General features: G+C 40.2%; 2 protein-coding genes across 2 annotated transcripts; one reads left to right on the forward strand and one right to left on the reverse strand.

Annotated features, from left to right (window-relative positions):
- Positions 1–104: 104 nt before the first annotated feature.
- Positions 105–2,218, reverse strand: LOC131356522 (myocilin-like). The gene is made up of 3 exons (XM_058395612.1): positions 1,718–2,218; positions 1,383–1,478; positions 105–1,276 (listed from the first exon to the last, which is right to left on the reverse strand). The coding sequence occupies exons 1-3, from the start codon at positions 2,148–2,150 to the stop codon at positions 477–479; spliced, it is 1,329 nt and encodes a 442-aa protein (XP_058251595.1). The 5' UTR covers positions 2,151–2,218; the 3' UTR covers positions 105–476.
- A 6,291-nt stretch (positions 2,219–8,509) lies between these two features.
- LOC131356405 (ubiquitin carboxyl-terminal hydrolase 37-like) lies at positions 8,510–16,519 on the forward strand. The gene is made up of 18 exons (XM_058395405.1): positions 8,510–8,616; positions 9,198–9,266; positions 9,697–9,830; positions 9,913–9,987; positions 10,186–11,861; positions 12,027–12,070; positions 12,211–12,319; positions 12,469–12,506; positions 12,673–12,993; positions 13,127–13,282; positions 13,445–13,576; positions 13,704–13,830; positions 13,942–14,084; positions 14,167–14,266; positions 14,362–14,444; positions 14,559–14,692; positions 15,028–15,094; positions 15,221–16,519. Exons 5-18 carry the CDS (start codon positions 11,736–11,738, stop codon positions 15,234–15,236), a joined length of 1,596 nt encoding a protein of 531 aa, XP_058251388.1. The 5' UTR covers positions 8,510–8,616; positions 9,198–9,266; positions 9,697–9,830; positions 9,913–9,987; positions 10,186–11,735; the 3' UTR covers positions 15,237–16,519.
- The last annotated feature ends 2,244 nt before the right edge of the window (positions 16,520–18,763 follow it).

Genomic DNA, 18,763 nt, shown 5'->3' on the forward strand with positions numbered 1-18,763 from the left:
TATAATTTATTTATATTTCTAATGCATATATTTATTTTCATATATTACAAAAAAATTGTATTTAAAATTGTATTCAGTGTGTTTCTATTTATTTATTTATTTTATTATTATTTTTATTTTATATTATTTTTTTTATTAGACAGAGGTACAGCATTTAAACAGTGTGTTAGCATCACATACTCCAACCTAACACACTTCCATCTAGGATGCCCCCCCCCTTTGTGTCTCCTCTATCCAAAAAAAACACCTCTGTCTTCATTTACGGATTTTTCTAAACTCTTTCTTAAAGATCAATTTAATGGTCTAAAGATGGAGGAATCAAGGAGGCATCAGTTGAAGTTTTGAGAAGCACTGGTGTTTTCACTGTAATTGCAGTTGATCTTTCCGCCAGAAGATGGCGCAAAGATACACACCATTGTAAAAGTTTGGTTCTTTTTTCCCTGCCGAAGTGTAAAACTGTGTGGATTAGGTCTCTATCATGGTGAGCTGCTGGTTCTGGCGAGTTTTACGTCGTAGGTGACCATGTGGAAGTTGTCCCAGGAGTACAGCTTTCTTCTTGCGGCATTGTAGTCGATCATACTGTTGTAGCCGTAATGGTTACGGAACGGCACGTCCACCGCTTTGCTCTGGCCGCTAGCTGTGTCAAAGCTTAAGTTGATGGTGGTGTTGTTAGCTCTGTAACTGGCCACCGTGTACAGCCTGCCGCACACCATGAAAGCATTCGCCACTTTGTTCTTCTGGATGTTAGTCTCCCAGCTTCTGGTCACTCTCAGGCTCTCTGGATCCAGCTGAGAGATGACGATGGCTCCACGAGCCTTTTCTGTGCTGTAGATGGCCCACAGTCCCTTCTCATCCGAGGCTAGGTCGATGTCAGTGTAGCCACCCCAGGAGTAAGGATACTGGCCGTGGAATCCGGGGTGTGGCAGCTCTCTCCGTGCTACGATGTTCTCAGAGGCGAGGTCATAACGCAGCAGCGTGGGGCTCTGTTTGCGCTGGTAGTAAATAGATCCATGGTACACAGTGGCCCCGGTACTCTCCATCGATTCTGGCAGAATCAGGACCTTCATGGGGTAGCCACGGGCGAGCTGTTCCAGGTTTTCATAGGCATACAGTTCTCGTACGTCACTGCTCACCGTGTCGATGCGCCACACCGTATCCGGCCCATACGGAGCTCCCGGAGACTCAGGGTCCTGGAACCACATCCCGTATTTCCCTGCAATGCTGTTTGCCTTTTGATGGGTTTTTGGCTCACCAACAGAAACAAGTTCCCCACAGCCTTTTATACATAGAATAAATAAAACTGATTACTATCACGAAAATCTATTTCTAATCTATAGATCCGTGTTTTTATTTAACAATTGTTAAAGCTGAAGCCATCAGACCTGCATTGTCCTGGACATTCTCCTGGACTTTGGGAGGAACTGGAACCTCAGAAACCTCAGCCTTCATCTCTTGGAATTCTCCAATCACAGCAGGACCTACAGGAGAAACAATGATTAAACTAGATCTATGTGACAAGAAATAAATATCAAACTAATTTAATTGCAAATCCCAGGAATCCCAGGCTATCAAAGTGTGAAGATCATCATCCAAAGTGTTTTGTTTCTTTTCCCACTCCATAATGTGAGGTGATTATATTCAGACTATATCAATTTTCCAATCATTTCTTCACAGCTGAACATTTTTGCCTATTTTATCGCTCATATTGAATCCTCACCGCTGCCTCTATTATCTCTGAAGCTGTCCTCTGAGTCAGGATTCAGTGGACAGGGTTTCTCTCTAAGCTTCTCCGTCTCCATCGTCAGCTCCTCTACTTGTCTCTGGAGCTCCTTCACCTGGCCGTCCAGCTGCTCTTTATCCTGAAGAAGCTGTCTGATCTCCTCAGTCTCAGCCTGCGTCCTGGCCGTCTCTGGTAGCGCCTCAGCGCCCAGCACGCGGCTAACCACCGCCTCCAGCAGCGTGACTCGAGCGCTCAGGTTTTCCGCCTCCATGGCGCTGGGACAGCTGGATTCCACTGGGCTGTCTACGGTGAAGGTGTACTGGCAGCGACTGTAGCGGTCATCTGTCCTGCGGAGCGAAGCTCGCGCCTGACCCTGACCCTTGACATCCACGTGTAAGCAGAAGACAAACACCACAAACCTCATCCACATGATTAAGAGCAGTAGAGTCAGGATAAAGGATGTCTATTCTTTAACTCTTCTTCTAAAAGCCTCTGTTTCTTCACTTGTTGGATGTTGACTGAGCTTTGAAGCGGTGGGAGGTGGAGATTTATAAGAGCAGCTCCTCCTAAAATGTAGGAGGAGAAAGAATGCATGAGCAAGAGAGAGAGAGAGAGAGAGAGGTTAGGAAATATGAAAATTCTTTACACTCTTTACCTTGTGTACGTTCTAATTGACGTGAAAGTCATGTGACCCTGTGTACCTTTTAATTGACGTGAAAGTCATGTGACCCTGTGTACCTTTTAATTGACGTGAAAGTCATGTGACCCTGTGTACCTTTTAACTGATGTAAAAGTCATGTGACCTTGTGTACCTTTTAAATGACGTGAAAGTCAAGTGACCTTCATGTGACCTTGTGTATGTTTTAAATGACGTGAAAGTCATGTGACCTGATTAAGACATTAAAAAGACAACTAGCATACACTCGTGCTCAGCGAGGCATTTTGGAGAGGCTGAGGCGTCTCTAAATCGATCTTGTTCTTAGGTATAAGGAGATGTGTGCAGGAGGTGTGTGTTTATGGCAGTGTGATGAGGAAGAGAGCAGCGCTAGACACTTCTACACACACTGAAACCTACACATCACATCCAGGAAAAACAACTGGACATCTGTGAAAAAGGTTAAGAGGCAAAGTTTCTATACATGCGGTAAATAAATTCTTCTTTTCCCATAAGACATGCTTTTTTGGTTTAGTTTTTTTTTTTTTAAATGAATATATCTCTGTATATATCTAAAAGATTCACCATAGGATCATTTCACGATTTTATATATAGATACATCCTGTATATGTAGCCCTTTTGCAAGGTTTTTCTCTGTTTGTATATTTTTCACCTTCAGTGGTGTCTGGAAGCCTCATCAGCTGAAGAGCAGAGCAGAGCAGAGCCCCAGTGCAAAATCGTTATGTTTTCACAATGAATTTGTCATTAATAATAAGCTGAATAGTCTTTAATGACACACTAATGACATCATCAGAAAAGTGCAAGAAAAGGAACTGGTGTAGATGCAGATACGACCCGAAGAGCCGTCACATATCTCTGAAAGAGATCTCCGTCCAACATCCGGGACGGTCCACAAGGTTGAAATGAAATAACAGAAAGTGTCCTTTTATAAATTCCATTCATATTCATTTCATAAGTCACTGGATTGGATTCATGTGCTGTGTTTTTATTTTTAGTTTTTCATTTTATTTACATTTCTATCCATCCATCCATTCTCTACACCGCTTATCCTACTGGGTCCTGAGAAACCTGAAGCATATCCCGGGAGACTCAGGGCAGAGGGTAGGATACACACTGAACAAGTCTCACACACACACACACACACACACACACACACACACACATACTACAGACAATTTTAGTGAAGCCAGTCTGTCTACAACACATGTCTTTGGACCGGAGAGGAAACCAGAGAACCCAGAGGAAACCCTTGGGGTACTGACAGAAGACCTCCTCCATTTTTCTATTCTATTCTATTTCATCTATTTGTCTATTTTCAATTCTTTTTTTTTGGACTATTTTTTATTTTTAGACATCCTAAAAACATTTCACTGCATGGCGTCTTCATCAAAATCAAAGAGAATTGAAATAAGCCTGTAATTAATTTTTCATCTTAGCCAAACAAGACAAATAAAACAAACTGAAATGAATTAAAAGAATTCATCTCTCTTCATGTTTAAAGATCGTCTTTTACCCAAAACACCAGCTGGATGAGTCACAACTCCATTATCCCTCAGATTATCTTTATGTAATTGTTATTTACTCTGGGCTTCACTGGTGTAACTAAACCCGACAGAGTTATACTTTATGAGCAGAAATGTTGACTTTGTAAAAGACTTGGCAACCCTGATGTACAGCACTTCACGGCACAATGTAGCTTATGAACACAGGTTTAATAGTATTGTAAGAATTAAAACAAAACTCCACGCAGTGATTTGTGTGTGTGTGTGTGTGTGTGTGAGAGAGAGAGAGAGATGTGAAGATATTGCACTCCAGATCTTCACAACATCAACAAAACATACCTTTATATTAGAACTAGGTACACCAGAAAATGATTTCTGATCAGATGAGGATGAGGTTCGTTCTTGCACCTCAGGGTTTCTACCTCATGTTGTCTCAGGGAGTTTTTCCTCATCATTACCTTTGAGGGATAAATTTATTTTAAAAAATCCTATATAAAAATTTATTTTAAAAGCACTATTTAAATGGAATCAAATTGTATTGAAGTGTTTAAGAAGGAAGGGAGCGTGTGTGGTGTGTGTGTGTGTGTGTGTGTGGCTTCAGCTTCACTATACAGGAAGTGCTTGGATTTCATTAATCGTCTCATTCACTAGGCGAGAGATTTAGATTTAGACTTTAAACTTTCCCCTCAGCTCTACTGTGCAGAAGCCTGCTGGATTTGTTCATGCAGGAGATGTGAAGGTGTTTGCGTCTGGGTGAAGCATGTTTTCAGCTCGCTGATGAAGGGTTACTCTGCTGTCTGTAATCACCAGTCGATGATGCAGGTATTGACAAGCAGGAATTTTCCTCTTTTTCATTTTTTGTACTCCGAAAGAGCTCTAGTGTAATTCCTAAAGGTTTTGGAATTCCACTTTAATGGCTTCTAATGGTATACCATTTGGGCTGGAGGAACATCGTGCCATAAATACAGGTCTTGGAAATGCTAATAGTCACTCGACAGGATCCTGTAAACGGTTTTATACATCTGGCTCCAGCCCTGAAGGAAAGACACATAAAGAGAGAATTCTGTTTGTCTGCTATCAACATGATTCAAAGAACGTGTTTCGGTAAAAACAAGGGTTTTTACTTTTGACCAGAACTGCGTTGCAGGTTAAGAAGCTTCAGACCTAAAGATTTATTTCTATCATGCAACCTTCAGTGCTTTAGATCAGCAGATCCACAAGTAGTTACTGAAGCTCTGAGATGTTGTTTCTTTGGAGGCTTTAAAAGACACCAAAATGGACATGATTGATTGACTTTACCTTGTGTAGTTTTAAAGTTGTACTGGATTTTAAAAGTCTTCTTTATCAAGTTTGCACATCCTGATCCTGATAGTCTCGTCCATTCTTCTTGGATAAACATTCCTCACGCTCTCTGTCAGATTCTAAACAGGATGAATTCACTTTTCTGACCATTTTTACCACATTCTGCTTTCGGGATTTGTTCCACCACTGTACAGGTTTGGGTGGTATCCAGGGTCGTCACCCTTTTGGTCGGTGAACCGTTCACATTTTTCATGCCTCTAGCACTCTAGGACAAGTTTTCTTCTAAGACTGCCTTGATTTTCTGTTCTCAAATCTCTGTCAAATCAGCATTTTCAGCAAACGAACAAACCGAACCGAGCGCCAGCAAAGTCCGGGAGCCGTTTAAAACTTGTTAGCGTCAGTGGAAAGCTGAGAGAAATGAGTTCACGAATTCTTTTCAGTCAGAGAAAGCTGTTTGGAAAGAGTCAACCCACGATACCAACGTTGCCTTCGGCATGCGCTCAAAAGCTAGGTGATGTTTTGGGTGTTTTTTTTGTTGACAGACTGATACCGTGGACGCTCGGTTCTATTTTTAACCCAAGCTTGGTGGCACGACTTCCTGTGAGGAGCCTTGACATGGAATACTTGGCTTGGGTCAGTTCTTTGTAATCAGCCGTACACTATCGGTCATATCGGTCATATTTTTGGGTGGCTGGAACGGATTATCTGCATTTACATTATTTCTTATGGGAAAATTCGTTGCGTAAAACACATTTTCACCTCAAGAACCAATTAAATTCCTATGCCGAGGTTCCACTGTATTTTTATCGTTCCTTGGACTTCATGATGTTGTCTGTTTAGTTAAATAAACTTGCTTGTACCATAAACAAGTGTAGCTATAGTGAGATCATGTGACGCGTTTCATTAAAAAAATAAAAATAAAATAAAAAACTACATTTGGATTATTATTTCTGGTTACAGTGGGACTGATTTAGAGGTTTCGCAGCAACTTGTGCAGTTACAACTACTGTGTACATTTAAAAAGCATCTTCACAGCAGGATGCTTCCACCACCATGCTTCACTGTAGTGAGCAGTGTTGCATTTCTGCCAAACATTTCAACATTTCGACCCCAGCAATCCTTCAGAATATAATTTTTACCTAAATTTTATTTGTCATGTAATTTGTTGACTACCTAAATAGCTTTTAAAATAAAATATAACTCCACCCCACCACCCCATTCTCCTAAACACCCAGAATTTCTATTGCACGACTAGAGAAACATCTAGAAATCAACATAAAATCTCACTACCTCAAATTGGACAGAAAGATTTCTTTTTAAATGGTTTTATTTTATTTCTAAGTACAGATTTTTTTATTTATTTATAACATTTGGAGAGTTTCTGTTTTCATGGATAGTAACATGTCTTTTCCTTGGGGTCTCTGAGAAATGATGTTTTCCCTCCATCGTGTCATGTGACCTCTCTGTAGTTCTCACAGTACCACAGATCTGCTTATGTTAGGTTAGGGCCTTGAAGCAGAGGGATGTTTTAGAAAATCGATTGTTATAGTGACCTCAATATTATCCGAAATAGCCAAAGCAGACGAATGCATTTTATATATACAGCTAAAACAGCCTGGGGTCAGATTAACCCCAAGGAACACACACTGATGCCACAGATTGTGTACATGACACTGAAAACATATTATGGATAATAGGAGGGTTAAGACTTAACCTCAAGGTGAGTTATTTCTACAGCAGTGTACAGTCGTGTTAAAGCGTTAGAGTATCTCTGTAGTGCAGTGTGTATACATCATGGAGGAACTTGTTCTAGCTTGTATAGTAGTTACATGAAATGTGTTTTATTACTAGAATCATTGCAGAAACAACACACACACACACAAGCGATGGTGTCGGTTTACTACAGAGTAAAACAGCTTGTGTGTGGACTGAAGTAAAAGGAGGCACGGTGACTTAACACATCTGCCTGTGTGTTGAGTTTATATGTTCTTCCCATGCTTCAAGGGTTTCCTCTGGGTTCCTCCCTCAGTCCAATAGCCTGATAGTCTATGGTGAGTCCTGCCTCATAGCCCAGGATGTACTCCAGGTTCCCCCACAAACAGACGAACACACAACAAACCCTTTGACAAGTTTCTGATGTGTATGTTTAAATGATTCAGTGGTGGTATGATCCACTTCCTGCCAGAATCCCGAGAACCTTTACTGCGAGTGAATATTCGAGAGACAGAAAGCTTTACTGTTGTCTGTATTACCTGACATAGATCAGAGTAAAGGGAGTGAATTAGTTAGTAGGGAAGGAAAGAGTGTCCCAAGCTTATGAAATGTCCTGCTGTAAAGACTTTATATTGAGATCTGAGTATCAGTTTTATCTGTAGTGTCGTTTTCCCAGCAGAAAACTACAACACAACACACTGACCTCAAGGTTATGGTCATAAACCTTTGACCTCACATCTGACAGCTTTAGAGTAGAGTGTACGTGCGCTTCTGTTTAAACGTTTTAACGAGTCTTAAAGCGATCTGCACGTGGCCTCGTGGCTGCTCAGGCATGTGCACATAAACAACCTTTATGCTGTTTTTTGTACAAAACTACAAGCCTTGGTGGTGACGTCCTCTCGTCCTGTTGCTTCCCCCCCCCTTTCTTTCGGGCCTCGAAAAGCATACCAGGTGCAATTTGGAACATAAATGTCAACAAACACAAATACACAAAGTCTTCCCTGAATTCAAGCTGTGAAATGTATAATGTGAATAGACATCCTGTCAGTTTAAGGCTCCTTTATTAATATATTTTATTTTATTAATATATTTTATAATATATTTTTTATATTTTAATATATTAATCAGCTCCAAATTGCTTGGGAACATTACTGTAAATGAACGAAAACTTAATGGAGTCTTTGTTGTTCTCAATCTTTATTGGCTTTCTAAATGAAATAAATAAATGAATAAATGACTAAATAAAAAAAAAAAAAAAAAAAAAAAAAGCTTAAACAGAATTAATATAAAAGTAAAATATTTAAATAGATTTTTAGTTATTTGTTTCATGCTTTCCTGACTTTTAATTGTCATTTATCTGTACAGCTTGTACGCACACACTGGAACTAAATGTGGTTTAGATAATAACAAGATAAGATAAGGACAAGATAATACACAACAGTGTGAGACAAAAGAAGAAGAATCTGGATATTCATATTAATCATTTACACACGTTTCATGGGTTTTATCATTTTTAATTTTTGTACAGTTTACAAAGATCATGTCCCTCGAGGCTCTGTGTGTCTAATGCACAATTTTCTTTATTACTGTTAACAGAAACTAGCCTACAGAACCACCCAAGAACCAAACACACGGGTTTAAAACAGGAGCTAGACAACCACATGCTAACACAAAGGGGCTTAAAACAGCTGGTTAAAGAACAGGTGAGTAACTAAACCAGGGAAATGAATCACACAAGCTAAGAAGAGTTTACATAAATATAATATATAGTCTGATGCTAACTAGCTTGTTAGCAAACGTGGCTACTGGTTTACATAAATTTAATATATAGCCTGACGCTAACTAGCTCGTTAGCACACGTGGCTACTGATTTACATAATCATAATGTTTAGCCTGACGCTAACTAGCTCGTTAGCAAACGTGGCTACTGGTTTACATAATTATACTATATAGCCTGATGCTAACTAGCTCGTTAGCAAACGTGGCCACTGGTTTACATAATTATAATATATAGCCTTATGCTAACTAGCTCGTTAGCAAACGTGACTACTGATTTACATAATCATAATGTTTAGCCGTGGTTTGCATAATTTTAATATTTAGCCTGATGCTAACTAGCTCATTAGCAAACGTGGCTACTGGTTTACATAAATATAATATTTAGCCTGATGCTAACTAGCTCGTTAGCAAACGTGGCTACTGGTTTACAAAAATATAATATTTAGCTTGATGCTAACTAGCTTGTCTTTTTCTGGGTCCTTTTGTTCCCTGTCCACTTCTATAGGACTCGTCCAGCTTTGGTGTTTCTCTCAGGATTAATCCCAGTGAAGCACCTGAAAAACAAATAAACAAGGTAAACAATACTTAATGAGATAAACAAGCAAACTAAAATTGATTATATTATATCTATGTAATACAATAGCTGTTAGCTATTATTTACCGTATTTGGCAGATACTCTTCTCTACTTGAATTTATCTCATTCACTCATCTGAGGGTTAAGGGCCTTGTTCAGGGGCCCAGCAGTAGCAGCTTGGTGGAACTGAGTGAACTCACACCCTCCTGATTGGTAGAGCAACACCGTAACCACTAAGCTACCACATCCCCATCACCATTTAGATGATGATGATGAAGGTCTGACTCAGTGAACGGACTGGTCAGATAGCTGCATTAGTAGGGGCAAAGATGGCCAAACAAAAACAACTAAGCTGGTAAAAATGGAAATTGTGAGTGAAACCCAGGCCATTTTAAAAGAATTACTGTAGAATGTGTTTATTTTCAACAGGTTCTCTACTACTGAAGCCTCAAAAATCTCATAAGGCCATGGGGGATGAGGAGTGGACGTCCCACCTGGGGCAGTTTTCCAGTACAGGTGTGTGACCCTCTGCAGCTGGTGACAGACCTGCTCCTCACCACAGGGTATGTATAGAAAAGACATAAAGCCATACCATGTAATCTATAGGTTGTGTGCCAACTGACAGTGTTTTTGTTAATGTTACAGGTAAGTAAATGTCCAGTGCAGGCCTGTGGACAGTTTTTTCCAGATTCTCTCACTCAAGTTATCGAGGAGAATTTGGTACGTAAATATCTCCGTATATTATATCTGAAATATCTCACCTAAACACTTTACCCATTGCTTAAATTTTACTGCCATGCATGTAGACTGTTAATGTATATGCACACGTGGCACTCTGTCTCTCCTTTCTTTCTTCCTTTCTGTTCTCCTCATTTTCCCTTCTTCCCCATTTTTTCCTTTCTTCCCCACCCGAAACAGTTCCCCAGCTTTCTTGCGCAATAAGACAGTGTTCGTCTCCATCTAATCCAAGATGTGTTGACCCGTGACCGGGCATCCGGGATGGTGTCCCTGTCCAGTGAGACCAGAGACCTGAAGCATTTAAATTGGGTGGTATTTTCCGTATCCTGGCCATCAGTTTGGACTGTTCCAGGAGTCTACAGGCCGCATTGGAGGAATTTCACCTCCTTGTTGTTTAGTACATAGTCCGTTCTCTTCAAGCCAGTTCTTCCACTACTGAGACTTTTTGGAGGGCTTGCCCTGTGTTTAGATATAAACTCAACATATTGTTTGGTGTTATACCTGAATAAAATGAATAGAACATAATGCAAGGAAATTATAATAAAATTACCCTTTAGTAAAATAAAAGAAACTCAGCAAATTGGTAGAACTATCTGGGTATAAACGGACTACACATGTTTCCAGTTGAATCTAACTCAGGATGTGTTATGTCCAATATTTACCCAAGGTATGGTTGAAAATGTTCTGCATTAGATTGTTTAGAATTGTATGAACAGAATGTAATACACACTCCTCTGATGTCCTTATAGTAAATAGTTTAATTTAATACCTTCATTAGTTTATTCTTATTAATGTTATAATGTATATATTAGTTAATCCTTCATGGTTTTCTTTGTTATTCAGGCTTGTGTTTGTGTGAGAAACCAGGAATGATTCCTTGTAGGTCTGATTTCAGGTGTAGGAGTCCTGTCCCATGGGGCCTGATTTTTCAGAATCCACTCATTAGATACCTGAACTCGTCCTTTTTAACCACCAGATGTCACTAAAATGTCTTGAACATGTTCCTCTCTGTGATGAAAATCTGCATTTAGAATTATGTTTTATTTTCTCATGATGAAAAGGTGATGTCTATGCAAAACTTCAATTCAGTTTTATTTCTGTAGAGATTTTAACAATGGACATTGTTGCAAAGGGAAGGAATGACCAGCCTGGTTCAAGTCATTTGGAAAGCTGTTACTGAAATAAGCGCTTTATACAACCATGCTGAGCCCAAAAGAAGACAATCTCAGAACACACAACATGATAAACCTTGATGCAGATGGACTGCTGGTCCACTCTGTCCACTCAGACAAGCACGAGAATCTGAGGCTACAGTAGGTACAGGCTAAAAGTGGACAGTTTAAAGCTTGCAATAAGAACAGTGAAGGTTTTTCTCCTCTGTCCAGTAACATTTCTGTCAGCATGAAGAGCAGTACAGCTGATCCTATTGAAGTGTACATTACAGTAAGTAAGTCTTCTCTCATTGGGCTCTGTATTTTGTTATGGCTGTACAGTGACTTTGGGTATGAAAATAGAGTATATATAAATATACACTCACTGTCCACTTTATTAGGAACACCTGTGCATTCATGCAGTCCTCTAAGTAGGCAATCATGTGGCAGCTGCACAGTGCAGAAAATCATGCAGATACAGGTCACAAGCTTCAGTTAACGTTCTGACCGGTGAGTGTATATGGCTATCGTGTGTGTGTTTGCGTGTGTGTGTTTTACCAAGCTGCATATGCGAATTCGATGATGGGTTTATTCATCAACACTATCAGCTCAACAACGGCTACACAGACGTCCCAAACTAGTGAGAAGTCTACAAAGAAGAAGCAGGGTGGAGCGAGGAAAATCTCCAGATGGTGTTTCTGGAAGGTAAAAACTACATTTATCCAAAATATTGAACAACTTGGATGATATTTACCCTTTGTTACCGAAATATCACATTGGAGTGACATGACATGAATTGTCTTCTTAATCTCACAATGTATTGTGTTTTTATAAACATCTTTCTGATGTCTGTGTTTCTTTTGTCTGTAGAAGAGCAAGACGTCTGCTTCAGTACCTGTGAAGACCTCAGAAAGGTAGGACACATTACAGACATGGTATCTCCATAATGAGATCAAACTCTAACGAAGCTTCAGGTATTATGGGTAATGAATTCAGGCAGAGATCGTGTTGGCTCAGAGCCTTGTGTGACAAACAGCTTCTGTTTATTCCTCAGCACTATCAGCTCAGCAACGGCTACAGAGACGTCCAAATCTAGTGAGGAGTCCACAAAGAAGAAGAAGCAGGGTGGAGCAAGGAAAATCTCCAGATGGCGTTTCTGGAGGGTAAAAACTACTTTTATCCAAAATATTCACAGACAAGCATCTTATTTACCATTTGTTAGTGAAAGATCATATGAAACGTCTTTTATGTCACAGTTTATTGTGTTTTTTATAAACATCTATCTGATATCTGTTTGTTTCTTCATGTGTAGAAGAAGAGCAATGTGCAACCTGCAGCATTTACTGAAAGGTAGGTTTAAGCAGAAACTATACAGCTCCATGTTGACATCAGAAAAGTGTAAGAACTTTAGGTTTGTAGAGATAAATTGTGTAGGTTCAGAGCCTGGATTTTAGAAATACTGCAGAATTTGACTGATAGTCACTGTGAAGACAAACAGTATCTGTTTATTCCTCAGCAGCTCAGAATCTTCAGAAGAGACCCCCCAAATGGTCTTACTGAAACTGTTAGCAGGGTCCACCCCGGGGAATACCCCGAAGGCCACAGAGGTCAAAGAGCCCTGTATTCCAAAAGATTTAAAAAGGTCATTCCAGACCAGTCTAAAGAGTACAGTAATGGAGGACAGGCAGGAGGTGATGCTCCATGACCATGAAAGGAAGGAGGAAAGAATTATGCAGTACTACTGGGAGGACAAACTGGAAAGGCTTCTCCAGGAACTGAACCAGTTGGCTTCAGACAACCAACAGAAGAAAAGTGTAACAGATCTACATGCATTCAGGTGAGACACAGACAAGAAAAATATGGCAAGGAAAGCTGTATTTAAAATCTTTTATAGAGTGGAACTTATATCCAAACCTGTAAATGCACAGATCCAAATAGTTCAGTATAAACTCTATCCCTCACCGTTTCAGTTCCAAAAAGATGATGCCTGAGGGAAAGACACCTTCCTCTGATGGACAGAGCCAGTGTCCAGCTTCATCTGATAGTCAAAGCTGGACTTCAGATTCCTTTGACGAAAACAGCATGGCTCTCTCCTACATCCCAGAAAATGAAGAGCTCCTTGGCGGGTATGACGAGTTGACGTGTATCTCATTCATAAATAAAAGTCAGATTGGAATAAAAGATTAATATTTGGTATTAGAATGCATTACAATATAAATAAGCGTATTAACAGTGCTAGTGTTCTTTTGTGGACCTGAATGTGGATCTAACATGTGGATCTGTTGCAGGTTGCCTAATTTTGGTAACAACTGCTACATTAATGCGAGTCTGCAGTGTCTGTTCACAGCTGAGGCTTTCTGTGAACAGCTCTGCAACCTGCTGGACAATTCTAACCAGAACATAGAGGACACATTCATCAGGTACCAACATTTTACTGTATATTTATAATCTTCCAAAAAAGTTGATTTCTGGCAAATGACAAGAGCCAGGTTTAGGAATATCACTGAAGGTTGAGTTTATGGGCAGTTCTCCCTGGATCTTTTGCAGGTGTTTTGCGGAATTGTCGAGGATAAGAAAGGGATCAGAGCCTCGATATGACACAGAGTCTATTCTCGAGGCCCTCATTGAATCAGCTGCTGAAATCAACCCAGAATTCACCATCGACAACCAGAATGTGAGTTCACAAACACACACATAATTACACACACATTAAAACATGCAGAAGTAAACACTCTAGACAGGATTTAATGTTTATTGGTGTGTGTGTGTGTGTGTGTGTGTGTAGGATGCCCATGAATTCCTCTGCCACTGTCTGACCCAAATGGAGGAGGCTGGACGATGGCAGGGTTGGCAAGAGGATGTTCACCCTAGATGTCCTATCAAGAACAACTTCATGTTCCAGATGAGGAATATTATAACATGCTCCAGGTACATCACATAATATAACGAGTTTGGAGGTTGTACATGATGCAGATGATGGGCAGATGTTGATGTATTTCATGTGCTGCAGCTGTGGATCCCAGCAGAAAAACAAAGTGGACGTGTTTAATCACATCTCTCTGCCTTTGGTGTACAACTCGGTGGACCAGTGCCTCTATGACGCAGTTAATGTGAGCAACTCTCAGTCTGCTTCTCTTTCTTTTATTCGTCCATCACTTCATATTATCACTGACCGCTTTGTGTATGAATATTGTGTCTATTATAGAAAGCATCAGAGATCGAGAGCAAGTGCACAATGTGTGGAGGAGAATATGCCAGCTCCAGGTGGACGTTCCACACTCTGCCCAGGTAAGGATGTTACACACACACACACACACACACACACTGCTGGGTTGCAGGTGCTATAAAAGGTGCATATCGTCAGCTCTAATACTTTTTCTATTACTTTTCTTTTCTGTCCAGGTTTCTGGTTATGCAGCTGAACAGGTTCACGTTGACTAAAAATTACAGAGTGGTCAAGCTGAACACTCCGATGGACATCCAACCTGAGCTGCAGATAGGAGCCTGCCCTCCTCAATCCCACACGCCCGGAACAGGTAGGTCACAAACAAGTAACTGGTCCGAGCCTCTAATCCAACAAGAGTCCAAGAATGTCCCCTAATGTTTACAGCCAATATAAATCACATCCAGGTTAATTAAAGACCAAAGGTAATGTTTAGTTTGTGCTTTTCTTCTTCATGTAGAGAACAGCAAAGCTGAGGTCAGAGAGACAGGCAGAAAACACCTGGTGAGAGACAGACAGAGAGACACAGTAATGGATGAAGTGAGAAAGATAGGAAAGAGAGTTGGGAAGGAGGAATGAACAGTGTAGTGTGTACACATGACTTGTGTGTGTGTGTGTGACCTGTATTGTGATGTGTGTTGTTTTTAGGGTGGATCAACCTCCACGTATCGGCTGATCAGTGTCCTGAGCCATGTTGGATCCTCAGCTCAATACGGTAAGATAGAAACACACGCATACACACACATTTAGAAATACAGACTGCATGTTTAGGAATTATTTAGCATGTAACACCCAAGGTACACTGGTCCATACGTAGTATTTCTGTGTGTATCTTTTCCAGGCCATTATCTGAGTGATTGTTACAGTCGCCGTGATCAACAGTGGAAAACCTACAACGACGAGTGGGTCACTCCGATCACTGAGGAGGACGTCTTAAAGAAGAGGTCGTCTGTCACCTATGTGCTCCTCTACGAGAGAGTGAGCACTGGCTGAAGTCAGAAACCTGGAGCAGATGGGAGACTACAGAGCATTTCCTTAATAATCACAATAATAGAACAAAAAATTCCTGCAGATACAGGCCATGAGTCTTTGTTAATGTTCACATAAAGTCTTGTTTACATCACAGATCACAATGGGGCTGGTGGTATGTATATATATGTAAAATAAATGCAGTCATAAGATTGTGTGCTACAAGTAAAACTCTGACATTGTTTACGGCTGGTGAAGAGAATATCACTGAGCTGAAACATCAGGCTCTTAATCTGGACTATAATCCATTTTTAACAACATGAAGAACAAAGGCCAGACTGAGGTCCAGTAACTATTTGCAATAACAGTTTTATGGAAGAGAAAACATTATTAAATAATGCCAAGCACAGCCGAGAGAGTTCGGCTGTATGTGGTTTTAGAGGGGCACCAGGGGGCACCTCCATGAACATATAGTATATATATATGGGGAAATTTCAGAGCTAGAGCAGATTCTGGGACGTCCTGATGAACTGATCTCGGGTTGATTTCTATTTAGCAATATACTTTATTTTTTTTATCCACGACTCCTGAGTATTATTTTGTTAAAATCTTTGTTGATTTGAGTAGCTCGAGAGACGTGACCGTAAACCCCATGTGGCAGCAGACGTGACACAGGCTATCTGCACCTGTTGGTTCGTCCCCTCAGACCGGTGAGCAGCTGCATAACTGCTAAGTAGCAGGTCAGGAAGTGATTCTGACCTCTAGTGCTACTAGTACACAGGCCATGTATGCTCTGAAGTGCTAGCCTTTTTGTGGGTAGAATATTTTATGCCAAAAGGGCAGAAGAACTGAATGCCTTGGTGATAGGTTTGCCCTGTATGTTCTGTTGAAGGTTGTTTCCTGGACACTGTAGAATTAAGACTTCTGCTGTAATGATCATAAAGAACACCTTTTGAACACCCTCAGTATTCTCTATATCGTACACCACTGAAAGATTTGAAGAGTTATGATCTATAACATCACAGTCCAGTGTCTCCCAGAAGAAGATGACTTTTTCCTTGCCACCGTTTCCTCTGGCTCGCTCATTAAGGGTTTAAATCTACAGCCGTATCTTTGTGATGATCCGAGATCTGTTAATAAAATTATAGACCTAAAATGTAGCAGCTCCAGATCCACCATCAGCAAGAATAAATAGTGTTTAATCTCAGACTGTGTGTTTTCTTTGATCCTATTTTCAGTCCTACATAAACCTTAAGATTTTGGACCATCTGCCTTATCAGCAGCCGCATTTCATAGCTAAAATGACACAGAGCTACATTTCACACAAGCTTATAAGACCACAGTTACATCTCTAACTAGCATTCATAGCTTTCATCCAGCTGAACGCTCTATTATGTAATCCATAATATTTATACATCTATTCGCCACTTTATTAGGAACACCTGTACCCATCCCCTTGGATTTTTCTGTTAGAAATAACTGTTTTTATTAGCAGATTATTACTTAACAGACAATATTGTATATTGTTAGCAACCAGTGGCCACGTCTGCTAACGAGCTACTTAGCATCAGGCTAAATATTATAATTATGTAAACCAGTGGCCACGTCTGCTAACGAGCTAGTTAGCATCAGGCTAAATATTATAATTATGTAAACCAGTGGCCACGTCTGCTAACGAGCTACTTAGCATCAGGCTAAATATTATAATTATGTAAACCAGTGGCCACGTCTGCTAACGAGCTACTTAGCATCAGGCTAAATATTATAATTATGTAAACCAGTGGCCACGTCTGCTAACGAGCTACTTAGCATCAGGCTAAATATTATAATTATGTTAACCAGTGGCCACGTCTGCTAACGAGCTAGTTAGCATCAGGCTAAATATTATAATTATGTAAACCAGTGGGCACGTCTGCTAACGAGCTAGTTAGCGTCAGTCTAAATATTATAATTATGCAAACCAGTGGATACGTTTGCTACGTCTGTTGATCTCAGCCCAGAATTCACCATTAACAACCAGAATGAGTTCACAGACACATACATTATTACACACACATTGGAACATGCAGAAGTAAACACTCTAGATGTGATATACTGTTTATTACTGTGTGTGTGTGTGTGTGTGTGTGTGTAGGATGCCCATGAATTCCTCTGCCACTGTCTGACCCAAATGGAGGAGTCTGGACAATGGCAGGGTTGGCAAGAGGTAGAAGACCCTATAGATGCCCAGGATGTCTATTTTCCAATTCCAGATGAGGAACATTATAACATGCTCCAGGTACAACACATAAGAGTTTGGAGTTTGTACATGATGTAGATGTTGATACAGATGTTGATGCATTTTGTGTGTTGCAGCTGTGGATCCCAGCAGTACAACAAAGTGGAGGTGTTTAATCACATCAGTGTGGCCCTGAGAAACAACTCTGTGGAGCAGTGCCTTTACACGTGAACAACTTTCAGTCTGCTTCTCTTAGTAACGTGGCTACATTTAACCTGATGCTAACTAGCTCGTTAGCAAACTTGGCTACTGTTTTACATAATTATAATATTTAGCCTGATGCTAACTAGCTCATTAGCAAACGTGGCCACTGGTTTACATAATTATAATATTTAGCCTGATGCTAACTAGCTCGTTAGCAAACGTGGCCACTGGTTTACATTAATATAATATTTAGCCTGATGCTAACTAGCTCCGCCAATCCCTTTCGTTCACAACGATAGGCCTGCCCAAGGAAAGAGATGAATTGACCAAGTGTCATGTCATTCAAGTTAAGAGTGTTCACTTATCTACTCTTTTTGCAGTGTGTGTGTTTTCTCACATCGTGTATTTACCTGTGTATTTTAATAACTTTTGGACTTTTGGAATTATAATTGTGTGATTAACTTTTATTTTAGTAGGTTTTGGAACATTATACCTTTGGAACGCCAGGTAAGAGCTGTTTCTGTGTTGAATTGCATTATAAATACATTATAGTGTACTATTTTTATAGTGTGTATTATTATGTATGATTTACAGTCTAAGAGGGCTGGAAATTGTACGGAATTGCACGTTGTTCGTTTTCATTTATTTAATTATTATATTATGTTTTAATTACTATCATTCCATTCACCATGCTGAATTTAACTTCCACACTGCCTAAGCTGGTAAAAATGGAAATTGTGAATGAAACCCAGGCCATTTTAAAAGAATTACTGTAGATTTTGTTTATTTTCAACAGGTTTTCTACTACCGAAGCCTCAAAAATCTCATAAGGCCGTCGGGGATGAGGAGTGGACATCCCGCCTGGGGCAGTTTTCCAGTACAGGTGTGTGACCCTTTGCAGCTGGTGACAGACCTGCTCCTCACCAGAGGGTATGTATAGAAAAGACATAAAGCCATACCATGTAATCTATAGGTTGTGTGCCAACTGACAGT

The sequence above is a fragment of the Hemibagrus wyckioides genome, linkage group LG07, assembly GCF_019097595.1.
Source record: "Hemibagrus wyckioides isolate EC202008001 linkage group LG07, SWU_Hwy_1.0, whole genome shotgun sequence".
NCBI lineage: Eukaryota > Metazoa > Chordata > Actinopteri > Siluriformes > Bagridae > Hemibagrus > Hemibagrus wyckioides.

Bases quoted from the DNA above. Each gene is read 5' to 3' on its own strand.
- LOC131356522 (XM_058395612.1), bottom strand. From the start codon at position 2,150: ATGTGGATGAGGTTTGTGGTGTTTGTCTTCTGCTTACACGTGGATGTC. The intron at 1,479-1,717 runs GTGAGGATTCAA...TTTCTCCTGTAG, and splicing joins CAGAGATAATAGAGGCAGCG to GTCCTGCTGTGATTGGAGAA. The intron at 1,277-1,382 runs GTCTGATGGCTT...TATGTATAAAAG, and splicing joins GAATGTCCAGGACAATGCAG to GCTGTGGGGAACTTGTTTCT.
- LOC131356405 (XM_058395405.1), top strand. From the start codon at position 11,736: ATGATGGGTTTATTCATCAACACTATCAGCTCAACAACGGCTACACAG. The intron at 12,994-13,126 runs GTGAGACACAGA...TCACCGTTTCAG, and splicing joins ACAGATCTACATGCATTCAG to TTCCAAAAAGATGATGCCTG. The intron at 14,445-14,558 runs GTAAGGATGTTA...TTTTCTGTCCAG, and splicing joins ACGTTCCACACTCTGCCCAG to GTTTCTGGTTATGCAGCTGA.